At 40.2% G+C, this 18,612-nt stretch overlaps 1 protein-coding gene and 1 long non-coding RNA gene across 5 annotated transcripts in view; one reads left to right on the top strand and one right to left on the bottom strand.

Moving 5' to 3' along the window:
- The window catches only part of lhpp (phospholysine phosphohistidine inorganic pyrophosphate phosphatase), a 47,583-nt gene extending 29,796 nt beyond the window's left edge, over positions 1-17,787 (bottom strand). Inside the window, exons 1-7 of one of the 4 annotated variants that reach the window (XM_084669889.1) lie at positions 17,612-17,767; positions 17,309-17,496; positions 17,074-17,227; positions 16,868-16,931; positions 16,680-16,772; positions 16,379-16,470; positions 8,290-8,694 (exon numbers count right to left, since the gene is read on the bottom strand). In XM_084669889.1, coding sequence (XP_084526015.1) covers positions 8,640-8,694; positions 16,379-16,470; positions 16,680-16,772; positions 16,868-16,931; positions 17,074-17,227; positions 17,309-17,496; positions 17,612-17,742 — 777 coding nt within the window. In that variant the 5' untranslated portion in view covers positions 17,743-17,767 and the 3' untranslated portion in view covers positions 8,290-8,639. Of the gene's footprint in view, positions 1-8,289; positions 8,695-15,018; positions 15,336-16,378; positions 16,471-16,679; positions 16,773-16,867; positions 16,932-17,073; positions 17,228-17,308; positions 17,497-17,611 lie in introns of those variants that run through there. The other 3 variants (XM_084669886.1, XM_084669887.1, XM_084669888.1) reach the window with 3 other exon arrangements.
- Positions 13,747-15,261, top strand: LOC146260433 (uncharacterized). The gene is made up of 3 exons (XR_014729502.1): positions 13,747-14,550; positions 14,876-15,026; positions 15,121-15,261. It is a non-coding gene; the product is annotated as an uncharacterized LOC146260433 (long non-coding RNA).
- Positions 17,788-18,612: the final 825 nt, after the last annotated feature.

The following is an 18,612-nucleotide window of genomic DNA, read 5'->3' as shown; positions in this document are numbered from 1 at the left end:
AAATCCAGTGGGCTTGAACAAGTGCATCAAAATCTGTCTGAATGTCTGACGTGGATATGCGAAGGACAGCAGGCAGGTGATGATCTATGGAGGACCAAACCTGCCATATTTACAAATGAATGAATGAATAAATAAATGTCCACATCCATGCATTTAGACAGAAATAAACGAATATATATATTAATTAATGCACAATTGTCAATCAATAGTTACATATATTTTACATTTATGTATTTATTTATTTTGTATTCATTTATGTATTGATTTATTCATTCATTCATTCATTTATATATTTATTTATTTATTTATTCATTTATTCATTCATTCATTCATTGTTCCCAATATGATAATGAGAGGAGGCCAGTAGGCGTGGAAACTGGTGTTCAGACATTGCAATCAATCCAGAGCCATAGATTCAATCTAGCTAACGCCTGGGACACACTGGCTGCGAAGCGCCCTGGAGCGCCACAATATACTACGAATGGCGCGATGCTGTTCACACCAGACGCGCATTTCTCCACGCCGGTCACCAAGCCTTTCACCTTCTCTGAGATTTTCTTTTCTACATGTAAAGCTGACATGTACATAAACATGGCATAGGCTACAGGCTATTTAGGCAACTTGTTGCTCCAAGAATAACCGTCGCAACGGCATCCCATTCCCAACATAACGTGGTAACGTTTGGCTTTTGTTGCCGTAGTCTTTGTAAAATATGTGCTATGGGGCATACAACTCCATTTAGGACTAAGCTACTTTTCATCTTCGATGATTAACTTTGTGTCGTCAATCTTCACAAATTTCTCTTCTGCTTGATTGGGGGCTATATGCCAGATTGTCTATCTCGCTCTTACACACAGGACAAATGTGTTGGTTTGACAATCAACAATCAGGATTTTTTATTTTAAAATGTTTACGTTTTTATCGGGGTAAACACATGGTTGGCCGGTCAGCGTAGTGAAGTTGGGTGTTAAGTGATAGCCCACAACTAACGTAGTAAAATCTTTATAACATGTTTGTTTATCCAAATATCATATATGGTGAATTTGTTTTCAACAAGGTCGGCCAGCCTGTCCATGTAGGCTATGTTGTCCATGACAGCAAGGATGGATGTAAGGCTACATAATCGAATACAAAGCGTGGAAAACGATTAGCCAATGGTGTGTTATTTATTCATTCATTCATTTTTAAAGGTGACATGACATGAAAAATTCATTTTATGAGGTTATTTAACATTAATATGATTTCCCCTAGCCTGCCTTTGGTCCCCCAGTGGCTAGAATTTTCGATAAGTGTAAACCAAGCCCTGCGTGTTCTTCTCCGCCTTTGACAAAATGAAGGCTCTGTTTGAAAATCTCCCCCTAGTGACGTAGATAGGGGGAAGGTTACCTCCCCTCTCTCTGTTTTGCCCGACCAGATCATCTAGCCCGGCCATGAGAAACTCCGACACAACTTCCCAAAGTGTTGTATGTCTGCACCAAACATTTCCTCAACTTGAGCCAACTCAAAGCTGGCCTTGCTGAAATTAAATTCTGGATCATTACTAAATCTCCTTGGTCAAGCTACAAACCTTGGACAAGTAAGTTAACTAACGCTTTATCATTTTGTTGCTTTACTGTATATGGTTACCTAGCTTGCTACCCTTATAATGTGGCTGTAACATTAGCTCTGCAGCTAACAGCGCAGTTACTGTTGCTAACGTAAAGATAAATGGCAATTACCACGGCCAATCAGAGGCAAAGACCCGCCCAATCTCTGTCTCTGATTGGTTTAGACCACAATATGATCCAACCATGAGTGTTAGTTCCGTCAAAGGAGAACAAACGCTTCGTTCCTGGAGAGGCAGCGGATGCGAGGAGGTTAGGTGCACCCTAGGACATTTTTTAGTTGCACCCCTACAAATTTTGGTCGCATATGCGACCAAATTGGTCGCACTCTAGAGCCCTGAACATGGCATTTTATTTTGTTTGAGGTTCAACTCTCCAGTGGGGCAAGTACATTTCTCTTCCACTTGCCCTACAAAAAAATCCACTTGTCCTGGACGATGACACGGTCGGTCACGGTTGGTCATGGAATGCACAGCAATGGCGCAAGAAAATAGGTGCGTTCGACATGACCCGACTTCATGCGGCGCCGCAGCCGGCTGCAGGCGGCTGACTTGAAAAAGTGCATTCTGGTTAGACTTTTTGTCCAACTTGAGACGGCGCCGAGGATACGTCACTGTGACGTCGCCATCAAAGTACCGTGAGATCTATACGAGAACTGCCGGCTGTGTAGCCGAGCGCATTTTCTCAAGAGCAACTGCACGGGTTGAAGTGACGACACAGCTATTTCATGATTGGCCAGACTCACACACGACAACTTTGACGCGTGTTTTGTAATATTCGGACACCTTTCGCCAACGCTCAAAAAGGTTTAATTTAATAAAAAATGTGTTGAAGAAAGGGTTTTAGTCAGCCTCTTCACTAACGGAAACACTGAGTTTAATTATAAAAACTGTAAAGTAAGCAAAACAGCGCTTGATCGGCCATGACTGACATCAACGCAGCAAACCACAAGAAGCTGGAATGTCCGACTTCGCAGAGCCGTTTCAGAGAATGTCTAATATAGAGAGAACTGCCACTCTCGAGAAACTTCCGGGTTCTGAACTGGTTGAAGTTCCAAGTGGAAGACGAGACTGGGAAAGAAGGCTTTGGAGCTCCTCATAGTGGAGACACTCAAACACACCCCGGCAGCCCATTCAAAACAAGCCAGGTGAATGAATCATGATTGCAGCGTCCATATCCAATCTTTCACATGGCTATGTGACAAAAAACTAGAATCACATAATATTTTTGTTGATCTATATTATTTTAGATGTGATTTCTTATGACTTGTATAGCCCCTTTCATACGTGCAATTATGTTGATAGGACACTTAACTTATTTTGTGTCATTGTCAGGGCCAACACGCAGGACCTGTAGAGGGGACTGACATAAGATTTTAATTCACTGTTTGGCACTTTGTTTGAAATAAAATGACTGAATGTTACATGGAAATGCTGCCTTGTTTATGATTAGCTTGAGGTAGGCTACACATCACACAAACGTAGTCCTCCTAAAGTTGGCACATATAGGCAAAGGTCCACATTTATGGACTATAAATATCATTACACTCAGTTCAGAAATATTGAAAACTACGGACATCTGGGCACTTGAGCCACTCCCTGTTATTATTAGGAAACACAACACAACTATTACTGTAAAACTAAATATTTAGGATTTATAAATTAATTTAACACAATCAATTATCTTTGATAGAGCGTGCCTGTTCTTATCCACTTCTTCGTTGTTTCTCCTCACCTCAATCCGGTGACCTTCGTCCAGTTGCATAGCAATTGTCTCTGCCTAGCATGGCTAGCTTGATTGTATTCTCCATGTGTGCCTTTGTTGTGAATGTTATAAAAAGCAAGCACGGGAACCAAAATAAGGCATTGACATGACTGCATCCAGCTAACCAGGCCTTTCTGTTGTAGCTTACCAATTGTGGGAGAAACCTCTGTGTATGATTTACCTCTACCCTTTTCGCTCGCCTGTTATGTAATTTTGATGTCAGGTTGAGCCAAACTCTTATTTTTATTTTCTCCACTAAAGTTCTCTTCTCAAAAGGATTTTGGAGAGAATATCTGACAGAATTTGATTTGATCAGTCGCAAAATCACTTCTATACTCTGCTTGGGGCTCTAAATTCCAGCGCCATTCAGGCATCATTTTTGAGGATGCTGATTGGTTAAATATGTGTTTCTTGTTAGCAACAGTCAGCAATTCACCTATCGCCAGCATGTTTGTAGGCATTTCGATGGATGCTTTTTCTAGCGCCCCAGATGTCGAGCATGAAGTAAATTGATCCCAAAACAGAATTTTACTACATATATACACAACACTTTATTGTGTATTCTTAACACAGTCATGCTTAAAATGAGTAATTATTGTATTGTATATATTATATATTACATGAAAAACAAACATCTAAGACACTTTTCACCTGGGAGGACGGCGCCCGAGCGCCCTCTATTGACCAGCCGTCACTGTTGACATTATGTTTTGAATATGCTTCTGATCTTTTTATGATTCATGCAGTTCACTGTGTTTGAGTGATGTGGTGCATCTATGCACTGCATCTTTGTTTAGGGAGAATCTAGCAGTGTTGGGAATAACATAACTCCACTACTTTTGGCGGTAACTAGTAATGTAACTAATTACTTTTTTCAATTAAATAAGGCAGTTACATTACTGAAATTTAAATGGCTCGTTATCTTGCATGAATTCCCCAATTTCCTGTTTTTCTTTCTAACTTCAACAAGTTTACGGCGACGCAGTGCATGAACGAATCAACCCGGATTTTAGACTAGCCCACACAATGGCTGACAGTTCGGACCGTGCAAGCTTTTTGTCATGGAAATATCGACAAAATGTTTCCCTTGTCCAGATCAAGGACAAAAATATACTGGTTAGTTGTAGTGTGTGTGCAGGTGCGAGAACTTTATCCACTGCAAAGAATAGTAATTATAATCTCCACAAGCACCTCGTCAAACAACATGCTTCTACAAAGCTAATCGCGAAAGAACCCAGTGCTAGCTCCGCTGATCAAGCAGTCGGAGACACTCCATCAAAACAGCGGAGGCTTGATTTTAAACAGAAGTATTTCCAGTCTCTAAGCCAGGCAGAACTAAACAGACTGATTGCCAGGTATGTTGTCAAGACATGCGACTTATGTCAACAGTTGGGTCCGTTGCCTTCAGGCAACTAATTAGCAACATACAATGATATAACATTTTACAGTTGTCTTGTCACACACTGTGCCACTGCAACGCTAAAATAGCTATCTGTGTGCATTAATTTGGTAATAGAAGCAGGGAATTCAAAGTAACGCAAACGTCACTTTCCCTTGTAACAAATTATTTTTCTATGCAGTAACTAGTAAAGTAATGCAGTTACTTCTGAAATAAGTAACTAGTAACTGTAACTAATTAGGCCTACTCATTTTCGGTAACGTCCCAACACTGGAATCCAGTCAGTCCAACTTTAGTTTTGGAGTCTGTTGGCTGATTGATCTATGACTTGATCACAGGCAGTGTTTGCAAAACCATACTCCTGTTGTCTCTGAGCAACAAAATCCCCATATTATACCTGTAGGTATATGCTAAATGTGTGTCCTCCAGACTGTAAGAAGAAAGGCATCTTGCATAGTTGACCTTATCGTATGGAGAAAAAAAAAACATGGGAGCAGACACTCAGACGACTCAAGGGGCATGGTATTCCACATCAGATTATAGGTCTTCTTTGTCCTGCCCGTCCTGTCTGTGCTTTTAATAAGCATGCAATGTATGTCAACTAATTTTCAAATTAAATGTGAGCAAAATTGATTTAGCTGTAGGTTATTTGTATACACTGACCCTACTTTATATCTTGCCATACAAAATACAGAATTTCATAGACACCCTTCTGTTTGGAAAACCTTCTCCCGAGCTGCATTTTCACACCTCTTACGTGTTTAAGCTATATTTGTTGTGTTGGTGAAGTTACTGTAGCACCCTTGTGAAATCCAACATTACCTAGCATATTGTCCTGAGGTGCTGAATTTAAGTTGAATCTTTCCACTGCTTTTTCTGCAAGAATGCTTTCCTTGCTGTCAACATTTTGCAATTGACTCTTGATGAAGAAAGTGTTTTGTCCGTCTCTTCATAAACGGAGTGACTAAGTTCAGTTGAGTTCTGGTATTTTTTTAAAAGTATTTATCAATCTGCAGATTGGGAGAGAAAACCAGACCTCAAATGACAACACAACACCAGGCTTAGGTCTCAATCAAGTCTCTCTCCGCTCTGAAGGCCCGAGGACCATCTTTTATAGGGCACAAGAATGTAAACATAGATAGTGACAGTCAGGCAGTAATGACGTTACAACAGTCTCAGAGAAAGAGATTCACAGCTCCCAACACATGACCACTCAAACTACAGAGTTCATAGTTGGAGCTCTCCTTGTAGTCATGACAAGGACCATTTAGCCAGTACTTTCTCCTGATCTCAAACATCTATTAACCCTGACACAGACACAATCTACTCTTATTAATAGCAAGCTTACATGAGAACATACTAACTAGTATCCAATTCTCTTGATTAGTGAATAATGTAAGCACACAGGAAATCTAAATTTCTTCCACACTCTGAACAAACTTGACCAACAAGCTTCAGTAAATGGGTAGATGGTTTGGTTTGCTACCTACATGCATACAGCATGATTGCAACTACTTGTGGCCTTGAATACACTTCTAGCAATACAATGAATTGTGCACATGCGTGTATTATGCTAATGAGGTTTGTTTTCCAACTGGCCAAGTGTGTAGACATGTCAATATGTATTGATAGGTGTTACTGATGTGGTATACCTACTCTTGGCTAAAACAATTACGTATGTCATTGATTCATGTCATTATTATATGTTTAGGCAACACAATCTCAACAATACTGTACATTTATTTGAACAATGTTCTGCACATTTCATTATCACTTAACTGTTGACTTGCTCTGATGACTAATAGCAGTGCAATAATATAACAAATATGCTAGTTTAAGTGTAATGTTGCAATGTTTCTTTAGAAAATAACTGAATCACCCATTTGTTTTACTTGTTTCCATACATTTGAAACCCAGTCACCCACTGACAATATACCGGCTCACCAAAATCCACATGTGAATGTTTACGTCCTACTTTACTCGCCTTGAATATCGGGGTATAAGATTGGTGGATTTTATGAAGGTGTCATGTATATGAGCTCTTATTGGATGCGGACCATAGTTGTCCGGAAAACATGCCTGTGTCGATAAAGAAACAAAATGTTTGTTCCTTGAAAAATGTGCAAGAACTGGACATGCCAATACATTTTTTTAAGGGTTGTAGAAAGGTTTTTAAAGCGATACAGAAAAATCCAGCTCCTCCGTCGCCAGGGATCATTCAAATGCACGATTTTGATCGTCGGCCAACCACCTATATGTAGTCAGCCTGCTGTACTTACATGAGCTTTGCCCTAGCCCAGTTGCCCACATAACTCTTGTCAATTGTTCATTGACTGAGATTCCAGAAAAAGATTAATTTAGGGACGGTTCCAATATCCATGGATTTCAAAACATTTATGGACAACTTTGAAAACAGTGTCGCGGTTCAAATGTATTGATGTTGGGTGATATGTTTTGGGACTACTTCTAAACCTCATGCGGCCGCCACACCTTAGTATGGTCTGCGCTGGGAGAGAGGGAAACAGCATGGATGGGGATAGTGTGTGGGCAGAGAAAGCAGTAGTAGTTCATAACCTACACACACTTCCTTGAGTTAAGTGTATCCTCCCTTTCATAAAGTTATTGTTGCTCCGTGTCTCTGTTCGGTGGTGATAGGAAGCGGGATGATTAAATAATTTGTTGTAATGAACCAACGAAACGTGAGGATAGCAGAAGACAAGGAATATATTAATCCACCAGTCATTTTTACATTGAAACTATGGAGGCATCCATAGGATACATGTGGTACATGTGTACACTCCTCCGTTGTACACCCAAAAATATTGGGCGAGTTTTCAAACATTTTGGGCTGGTTTTGAGCACTAGTTGGACTGGAAATGTTTGCCAGAACTGGCAACCTGAACTCAAGTGGGATGTCATTCCCAGTCCTGAGTCAAATCTTTTAAAGAATGGATCTCTGGTCCAACGAGAGCACAGGTGGCCTTACAGAACACGCTTCAAAGTTATCACTTTCAAAAGGGGGGCTTTTGACCACATCAGGCCAACATGTCTGAAAGTTGGAATGCTTGCGTTATTGCTCATGGGGAACAAAAAAAGTCTCAAGAACCCATAATGTTGGCAGCATGAATTTTGTTGGGGGGGGTTTTTCCACAGTGACAACTTGTGAAGAATATTAAAAAATGACTTCAAATCAGCCATTGCTCCAACTGTCTTGAAATGTTGTGAGCATGTATGAAATACAAGTCTGTGTCATGTCAATTTTGTAATGGTTTGCAATGTTGAGGAGGAATGTGTCAGGGAGGGCTGCTTTTTGTAGACAAGAGTCTGCTGAAGATAGCCAGTATATAGGATCTTTCAAACCAAGCCCATTTCATTTGTCATTTTCCTGACAAAGCGACCTACGTTAGCCAGGCTCGTTTCACTCGGTCAGCGTATTTAAAGGTCTCTGACAGTCAGAATCACTGTTTACAGGCAAAGGGCGAGTTGGTCTTTGGTCAGATGTGTATATCAGAATCAGAATCAGAGTCATCTTTATTGGCCAAGTACATTTCCACATACAAGGAATTTTTCCTGGGTTTAATCGCTCTCAATGTACTTAAACTGAAAAATATGCATGCAACAGTTTAGGATAATAAATAAATATAATATATAATATAATAATAAAATTTTATAATCTGTCAACTGTTCACTAGAGTGACGGCAAGGGGGAAAAAACTGTTCCTGTGTCTGGTGGTTTTTGTGTACATAGTTCTGTAGCGCCTGCAAGAGGGGAGGAGCTGGAACAGATGATGTCCAGGGTGTGAGGGTCTGCAATGATTTTCCCTGCCCGTTTCCTGGCTCTGGATGTGTACAGGTCCTGGATGGTGGGCAGGTCAGCACCAATAATCCTTTCTGCAGACCTGACTGTCCGTTGTAATCTGTTCCTGTCTAGTTTAGTGGCAGAACCAAACCAGACAGTAATGGATGAGCAGAGAACAGACTCAATGACTGCAGTGTAAAACTGGATCAGCAGCTCCTGAGGCAGGTTGTACTTCCTGAGCTGGCGCAGGAAGTACATCCTCTGCTGGGCCTTTTTGAGGACTGTATTGATGTTTGGCTCCCACTTCAGGTTCTGGGAGATTGTGGAACCCAGAAACCTGAAGGATTCCACAGCAGACACAGTGCTGTTCAGTATGGTGAGGGGGGGCAGTGATGGGGGGCTCCTCCTGAAGTCCACTATCATCTTTACAGTTTTGAGCGAGTTCAACTCCAGGTTGTAGCGACTGCACCACAGGGCCAGATGTTCAACTTCCCTCCGGTATGCAGACTCATATATTTATATATCATATTGACCAATTTAAAGCTAAATACTCTTGCCAGAGCCTGGAATCGAGCCAAATGTTTGGTGTGACTTTGCATGGCCGGATCTCCATCAGTTCAACACATTTGAATTCAAGTTCAAGTAATGCCATTGCATTTCACAGTCAAAACTGTAGTTTATGTCAAGTGTAGATGTAAAAAGCTTCATTTTTCACAACTGACATGGATCCTTTCTTCACTTTTACAGGTCTGGAGGGTCATGCAGAGGCCTGCTCAACAGAGTTCAACAGAGGATGCTGAGAGAAAAACTGATCCCTTGCTGGACTGCCCCCCTCTAGCTGGACAGAATCAGAATCAGGACAGCTTCTCTTCAGCCCTGACCCCAGGACAGCTTCATCCAGCTGGCCTGCCCTGACTGACTGCCTGCAGGCCCTGCTTGCCCCTGCCTGTGGGCCCTGCTTGCCCCTGCCTGCAGGCCCTGCTTGCACCTGCCTGCAGGCCCTGCTTGCCCCTGCCTGCAGGCCCTGCTTGCCCCTCCAGAGACAGTCACCCCACAGACACAGTAGCTCTGCAGACTGCTTTTTTGAGGACATCGATGAAAAAGGACAAACCAGCATTTTTTACTTTGATGAAGGTCTAAATGTTTAATCCTTTCCATGCCAAGCTGCTGACTTTTAGTGTCTTAAGTAATGAAACCAGTTCAAGTTATAGACTTTTGACTTGAATCCAATGATTAGTCATCTGAATAAAAACCCCTCAAGAGAAGTACTGCTTCTTGGATGATTTGTGCTCCACATCAGTACATCTCACACATTTGCCTTTGTTTCCATGGGATTCATGGAATTGCCCGTTTCGGTAACACTTTATTTGAAGGGGTGTGAATAAGAGTGACATGACACTGTCATGTCACTGTCGTAAACATGACATGACACATGAAAGGATGTTCATGAATATTTATGAATGTTGTCATCCGGTAAATTATGTCATTTCTTATGCAAGGTTGACATTGTTTGTGATGTCTTTGTTATGACAACTTGACATTAGCTTGGACAACATCACCTGTCACTGTCTTTTTTATGACAACTTGACATAACTGAGACAAAATAACCTATTATAAACATATAATTGAAGGCCTAATTATCAAACTTGAAAAAATAATTTACCTTTATTTGAGGTGTTGTCTTGCTGTTGCCTCTCCAATGCACCTGTTGTCACTTTAATTTGCACCAAAACAGGTGACAATTGATTCACAATTGCTTATACTTCCTAACTGGACAGATTGATATCCCTGAAGTTTAAATGACAATTTTATATTGTGGTGATTACCTGTTCCATACATGTTTTAGAGCAGTGTATTTAGCTTTATGTGTTAGCATTAAAAACTACTGTCATATGGGGTTGGTTTTGACAATGGGGTTGGTTTTGACACGCTGTCATGAGACCATTTTAATTGTGTCATGAATATTTTCCTTGACCTCAACTACAGTGGTAAAATTTTCACTCGTCATAAAGATGTAATTAAGTGTTGATAAACTGTCATATGCTTTTATAATAGTGTCAAGCATATTTTCATTGACCGCAACTACAGTGATAACATTTTCACTCGTCATAAAGATATCATTAAGTGTTATTACACTGTCATATGCTTTTATAACAGTGTCATGAATATTTTCCTTGACCTCAACTACAGTGGTAACATTTTCACTCGCCATAAAGACGTCATTAAGTGTTATTACACTGTCATATGCTTTTATAACAGTGTCAAGAATATTTTCCTTGACCGCAACTAGTGGTAACATTTTCACTCGTCATAAAGATGTAATTAAGTGTTATTACACTGTCATATGCTTTTATAACAGTGTCAAGAACATTTTCCTTGACCGCAACTACAGTGGTAACATTTTCATCCGTCACAAAGAAGTCATTAAATTAGTCAAATGCCGTCATAAAGGTGGCATTAGGTCTGTCAAATAGATTTCCTTTATTGCAATAAACTTTTTGCACAATATTAAAGGACCAGCACAAATAGATTGTGGGCCATAATAGCTAGCAAACATAATTAACAAATGTAAGCAAACTAACTCGTTTTCCTCAAACAGAGGGTTCCAACATTGTCCTAACGTACTTTTTGTACATAATTTTTAACAATACTTATCATTTAGCAGACGCTTTTACATGTGTTCATTAACCCTAACAACAAAAAGCACACACAAAAACAAGGGAACCATGTTCTATCAAAGGTTCTTAAGTACATTATTGGATGCAGTTTTCCACTTTTCTTTTTTGCTGTGATCATTTCAGCCATCTCTTTTGTTACAGCCCTCTTGCAGCGCTCTGCAAACGCAGAAATGTTCTCACTATTTTTGTCTCCAGCGAGCAGGGTTTCGAAGATGTCCGGAAATCAATATACATTTAAACATACATGCTGGCTTCGGGTATGCTGAAGCTACATTACCGATAAAAATATAATAGAATGTGGGCCAAGTCAGAATGGCTGTCAAACATCATTACCAAATTTAAAGTACAATAAGTAGGCTACCCCTAAATCTAGCAAGCTAACGTAAATTAGAGACATGCTTAATTTACCACCGCAACCCATTGTTGCGATTGCATTTCACCAAATGCATGCTTAGATTACATTTTGCACACCTCATCCTCCTCTTCAGTATGCCCCATTTCTGCATCCATTTAACTATTTTTATTTTGTTCCTCTTTGTATCAGAATGCCTTATATTTTTTTGAAGTGCTTGGAATAATCCTGCCATTAAAACAGTAATTTCGAATCCAAAAACCTATATGTCTCTGATCCGGATTTCCTTGAATGTCGCACCCAAAATGTTTGTCTATCCGTTTGACATGAAAGTACGTCATTAGGCTAGCTAGCTAAGCTAACTCTGTAAGCCTTATCAACGGGCGTTAGCTAGTAGTTCTGCTTAATTGTTTCCTCTTCGAGCGAGCTCATTTTAAACAGCGAGGTTAGCCAAAGTTACCTGAGGGACTGTAAGATTACTAATGGAGCTGACATTACACAATGATTGTGTTCTTCACTTTGTACAACTCTTGCTACCTAGATGGAAACACGTTTCAATAAACGACCACGTGGTGGGAGGGTGGAGGAGGAAAAAGTTAAAGGGGCAATTGACTGTTTTTTGGGGGTATTTCACACTGTTCCTTAAGGTCTCCAAATAGGGTATGTAACATTGGTTGGGTTGAAAATGGCCCGGGTGCTGTTCTATGCCCACTGACAGATCCTCTGAAATGTTCCCGGGAAAAAACACTAGCTTTTCTCCTTTTATGGTATGCTCATTAACATTTAGATGAGCTGCACGCTGATTGGTTGGTTTTCAACGAGTGAAGCTGGGGAGCAAAAACGCCACACGGCCAACAGCAGCACTCACTGAAACACCGAAGATGGAGACTTTAAATAAAAACGTGCAAATAAATCTATTGTGTCTACACAACACTGTTTTCAACATATTGACTATATATCATTTGAAATGATAACATTACTTGTTTCCACTTCTGTTGTTGAAGCAAACTGGATTGACTTGGGTGGGTAGAATGTTAGGCTACAGCTTAGCAACCAAACCATATCCTGATTCTACTCGGCTTCAGTTAGCTAGCTAGCTCTAAATAACTTGCTGAAAAGTAACATGACCAAGTTCTGGACAAACATACATCGTGAATTGTAGATTTACATTACACAGGTTATTTATTTGAATGAAACACAGTCAGGAACATGAATCAACGTTAGCCCCATTGCCAATAAACTAGGCTAAATTATCACACATTCTACCTATGCTCTTGCGTTAACTAGCAAGCTAAACTTGTTTACATGCCTACAGTCTAGGTGTTACTAGTAAAAGTTACTAGCAATGCTACCGTATCCTGTATCAAGCACCTGCCTTTCTCCAGTTCTTTCAAATAGATTACCTAGACAGGCGTTAGCAATAAGCCAGACTGCTGTTCGTTTTCTGGCTATTTTTCGGAAGCTTCCCTTCTAATGCCGACTACAGCTAGTCTAGCTAGAGTCATTTGATGTGTGTAGAAACTTATTTAGCATTCTACCTGGTATGCTATATCATACAGGAAACGTTAGCATTGCTAATAACTGTTAGCACACCATCATACTGTCCTTATAGGCGGTTGCAATGAGCATACGGTCGGAACAGCACCTCTTTCCAGGTTCAGCTTCCTAGCAAATCCTGCTTGCAATTGTCCAAGGTTGTCAAAACTGTCTTGGGTGAAATGTTCAGAGCAAATGAATGATTGTGTGTCGAACTTCGCCGGGATCTTCTCATAAGACAACAGCAGCCATACCTGTTGAATGTTTGGCTCCTTGGGAAGACTGTGAGTGTTAGCCTTCCCTGTACAGCCTGGAACACAGCATTTACGGCCGTGGTCCATTTTCAATATCCTTGTTATAATTCAAAACGTTCTTCTTTGTAATTCCTTATAAGTAGCTTACACAGAGCAGCGCGCAGCTAAACTAGTATCGGAGATAGACGCTACCTCGGGCTGGTCTGGATGTAAATTCTGGGGCGTGACAAAGATACAGACCAGAGCCAATAAGAGGGCGATCACCGGTCCTACGTAGGACTGGTAGCTTTGTAGAAAAGCTAGCGTTTTACAGCCAAATTTTTTCTTTTTGAGATTTGAATAGGAAAGAGGTGTCAATGGACTCACGGTATGTTCATTTTACCCACCGAACTGTCGTTATTCAACTATGACAAGGTAAATCGGTTTTGCAGTCAATTTCCCCTTTAAGGAAAATTAAGACGAGATTGAAGTGGAGAAAGTGAACTGGGACCAGCCACAGGAAGAGGACCAGCCACATGAAGATGTCTCTGTTCGACCAGGCAAAAACAAGCAGGCGAAAGTTTCCCAGAGGAAATAATGTAAGTCATTTTGTGTTACAGTACTATCCAGCAAAACTTAAATTTAAAACCGGCCACTAGCTCAGTAAATAAATAAATTGCGAGCTGCTTATATTTTGTCTATGGCTGTTAAATCTTTGGCAGCAGCCAACCTGTGTTTAATATTTTCATTTATTAAGAAGTCCTTTGGCTGACAGTAGCACATCCACAAGTCATAGTTTGGGCCATTCCTAGTAATTAATTTACTGGTTTAGTCCAGAAAAGCATAAACACAATGTTGTTTATTTTACTACATTTTATAACAGCTTGTTACCCTGTTACTGTACAGTTCTCTGCCTGCACTGTATGCGGCAAGAGACGTTCTTATGAAAAGGCTTAATATATATTCAGTAAGATCTGTTTACCCCCCAAAGTCTAGCAGTGGCACCAACAGGAGCGTTGGAGTTGGTGAAACTCAAAGAACAAGCGAAACTGGATCACCAGAGAATTCTTCAAGACCATGTTAAAAACCGGAAGTAGGCCAACAGAGACCTAAAAACAGACAAGGACTTTTTGCTTTCCCAAATTAAGGGAGCCCCCGGGGTGCCTGCATCAACTAGCAAGTCAGGTACTATGGCAATAACGTTATTCATGCAGTACTAGATGTTAGGATGGATGAGAGAGCAAAATAATCTGGGTTTTCATTATATATTATTAAACTTAAGATAGTACCCAATAGACAATAATATGGATCATTGTTTATGATCATAGTCTACATATAGTATGTAAAACTCTTACTTGGAAGTCGCTTTGGATAACAGCATCTGCTAAATAAATAAATAAATATAGAGTGAGCCTACATAAAAAAGGCTTAATTTGAGGTTTTTGAGCTTTGTTTACTTATACACCTGTCTGCTTGTCCACCTACCCCTTCACCCCACCCCTTCTCACAGGCTCTAAAAAGACTGCTCAGTTTCCTTCCTCATTTTCAACTTCAACGTCTCCTGCCCCCTCCTCAGACTCAAGCTCCTCATCATCCTCAGAGGAGGAAAAAGAAGACCAAGAAGTCAAAGAAACACAAAGATTCACACAGCCGTTCAAGAAGTACGTACAGGCTTTGATTGTCTTTATATTCACATTGTTTCTTGCTACTTTGTATTGAGTGCCAAATCCACAATACATTTATTATTATTTTAAGTGACCACAACGGATGGAGTCATCCTCCGCTACAAGAATGCCCTGAAGTGATTCAGTAAATTTGGATCAATGAAAAAGGCCTTCGCCAAGATAAACGTGGACCGCAACACCACTGCAAGAACAGCTATAATTGCTAAACTAGCCATCACATTTCCGGACATCTTCGAGACCCCGCTCCCTGGAGACGAAAATAGTTTGCAGAGCGCTGCAGGAGGGCTGTAACGAAAGAGATGTCTGAAACGATCACAGCAAAAAAGAAATGTGGAAAACTGCTTCCAATAATGTACAAGTACACTTAAGAACCTTTGATAGAACATGGTTCTCCTGTTTTAGTGTGCTTTTTTGTTGTTAGGGTTAATGAATACATGTAAAAGTGTCTGCTAAATGATAATTGTTAAAACATGTTATGTACAAAAAGTACGTAAGGACAATATTGGAACCCTCTGTTTGAGGAAAGCAAGTTAGTTTGCTTAAATTTGTTCCCGGTAATGTTTGCTAGCCATAATGGCCCACATTCTATTTTTGCTGGTCCTTTTATATTGTACGAAAGGTTTATTGCAATAAAGGGAATCTCTTGTATTTAAAAGCATTTGACAGACTTAATGCCACCTTTATGACAGCATTTGACTAATTTAATGACTTCTTTATGACGGATGAAAATGTTACCACTAGTTGCGTTCAAGGAAAATGTTCTTGACACTATTATAAAAGCATATGACAGTGTATCAACACTTAATGACATCTTTATGACGAGTGAAAATGTTACCACTGTAGTTGAGGTCAAGGAAAATATTCATGACACAATTATAACCCTAACCCTTATTCAAGTTTGATGATTAGGCCTTCAATGATATGTTTATAAGAGGTTATTCTATCTCAGTTAATGTCAAGATGTCATAACAAAGACACTGACAGGTTATTTTGTCTCAGTTAATGTCAAGTTGTCATGACAAAGACATTGACAGGTAATGTTGTCCAAGCTAATGTCAAGTTGTCATAACAAAGACATCACAAACAATGTTAACCTTGCCTAAGAAATGACATAATTTACCGAATGACACCTAATGACAACATTCATAAACATTCATGAACATCCTTTCATGTGTCATGTCATGTTTACGACAGTGACATGACAGTGTCATGTCACTCTTATTCACACCCCTTCAAATAAAGTGTTACCGAGTGCGCTCTAGTGGCTAGATATAATTTGTTTATCTACTTGCAGGCACGTACAGTAAATACACAGGTCATGCACCGACCTGTATTTGCCAGTCCTGACTAGGATGCCCTTCATCCCACAGTGTTGGGCTCCTCCAACATCATTGACCAGGTCATCACCAATCATCAGAGCCTTTCAGATAGAGAGGGAAAGGTGGAGACAGAGGTAAGAAGAGTCAGTAGACAGAGAAAAGGTGGACGGTGAGAGAGAATAGATGGAGAGAAAGAGAGCAGCGATAAGATAGGGGTGAAGAAAGGAAGGTAGAGTGAAAAAGAGAGATTACTTATATACTGCTATAAGCATTTTACATGTATTCCCTGAAGAAAAAAAAAGTCATGCACCTCCTGTGGTTGAATTCCCATGTTGTTCAAAACACTCTGGAAAAACATGGGGGCAGGCTTTCCAATGACCTCAGCTTTGACATCACATGCGTACTGAAAGGAGATAAAAAATGTAAAGGGCCAACATTGACATTGCATTGAACTGTGCATGTAGCCTATTTAGGTTGTACAGTAAGTAAAGGGCCAACCTCCAATGCCTTCATGTAGACACCAACATCCAATTTCAAGCCATCTGTCTCTTTGTAGTACCTCCTGTTAAACAGGATTAGCATATTAGTCTGGGGTTTGCTGAGTCCAGCCAAATTGTTGTTGTTTTAGTCAGGGTGTTTTACAATGATACTACTAAATGTCACCTGATGTTAACATTAATTCAAAGCTCCATCAAATTCCTTACCCCCTTCCCAGAGAAAAGAGCAAGGGTTTCTCCAGTCCTATGAGGACCCGAAAAGCACCATTCAAATTCTGGTAGGAGAATTTTTCTGCTGCATCACCTATAACCACACAGTTGGGGTTGGTTTTGTCCAGACTGTCAAACTCTGGGACAACACCTGCAATACACCAAAAATGTGCTCACAATCACGTTGCAAACATAATGCTATGCTAAATTTGGTAGGTTGGTTATGTAGTACCATCATGAACCAGCAGATGGGGCCGCAGTCCCTGCTCCTTCAACACAGCCGCAGCAGCAGGAGCTGGGGAGAACACTTCAGAGACTGAAATGTCAAAGCCCATCCTCTGAAGCTTTGCCACAAACTTCTCCCGATGGGCCTGGGTCTCGTTGGTGCAGAAGTGAACCTTAAGGTCGGATTCCTTGAGCCTGGTGTGCGACAATATATACGATTGTAGAATACAGTGTGTGCCGCTGACAAAAATGCAACTTTAGACCTGTGTCTCAAATGTAAGTTGTCTTAACGTTGACCTCAACACTATACCTTTTCACGGCATTAACCGAACCTGAAATTGCCACTCCTCCGTCTTCTCCACTGTCGTATAAAACGCCACACATATCCAAAACAACCCCTTTCAGACTTTTACTGGTGCTTTCCCAGCTACTATCGTCCATGGCGAATATAGTTATTAAGACGATAAGCATGCGCACAAGCCGGGGCTCTTGGGATTTGTAGTTTTAATCTGTAACGTTCTTGTCATAATTGAAGAAAGAGGCTTGTTTGTATGGAAGTTTGACTATTTATTCAAATATAAATGCATTTTTCTAATGGAAATTGTGGAAAGTGGCAATACAATCTGCAATTCAGTCGAAATTATTTTGAATACATTTGTTTATGAAAGCTTAATAAGTTGTATTTCATATTGCCAGGGCAGTATTCAAATAGATTTTTTCAAATGGCAATTCAATGTGCAAAGTGGCAATGCAATCCGCAATTCAAATAGAAATGCATTTTTGAAATGGCAATTCAGTGAACACAGTTACAATGCATCTGCAATTCAGTTAGATTTATTTTTAAGACAATTTTAAATGAAAGCTTAATACGGGAACCAAGTAAAAGTAGTGTTTTCAAATATATATATTTTTGGCCATTTCCTGCTTATTTAGGCTTAAAAGAACATCTTAGCATTTAGACTTTTGAAATTGTATTTTGTATTTTATTTCATAGCATGTCCACTGTAGTGGACCACAGGATCATTTAGTGTGAAAAGGTAGTCAAATTTAGAAAATAAAAAAACTGAACATATTATAGCTGTAAAGTGACAATACGGGTTGTAGGGTCATCTTGACAGTCAGGAAGCCCATGTGAATCTATTATGATGAAGGAAAAAAACATAAGTAAATGAAACTGGTGCGAGGTTTTGGTCCTGATGGACTGCAACCTTCTGCCTAAGGGGAGTAGCTGAAACAGAGTGTCCAGGGTGGGAAAAGTCTGCCACAATCTTTTCCTCGCTCGCCACAGGGTCTTCGAGGTGTGCATGTCTT

Source organism: Hypomesus nipponensis, chromosome 13 (assembly GCF_054491055.1).
Source record: "Hypomesus nipponensis isolate SF chromosome 13, ASM5449105v1, whole genome shotgun sequence".
Classification (NCBI taxonomy): domain Eukaryota; kingdom Metazoa; phylum Chordata; class Actinopteri; order Osmeriformes; family Osmeridae; genus Hypomesus; species Hypomesus nipponensis.
This window is presented reverse-complemented; position numbering and strand designations above follow the sequence as displayed.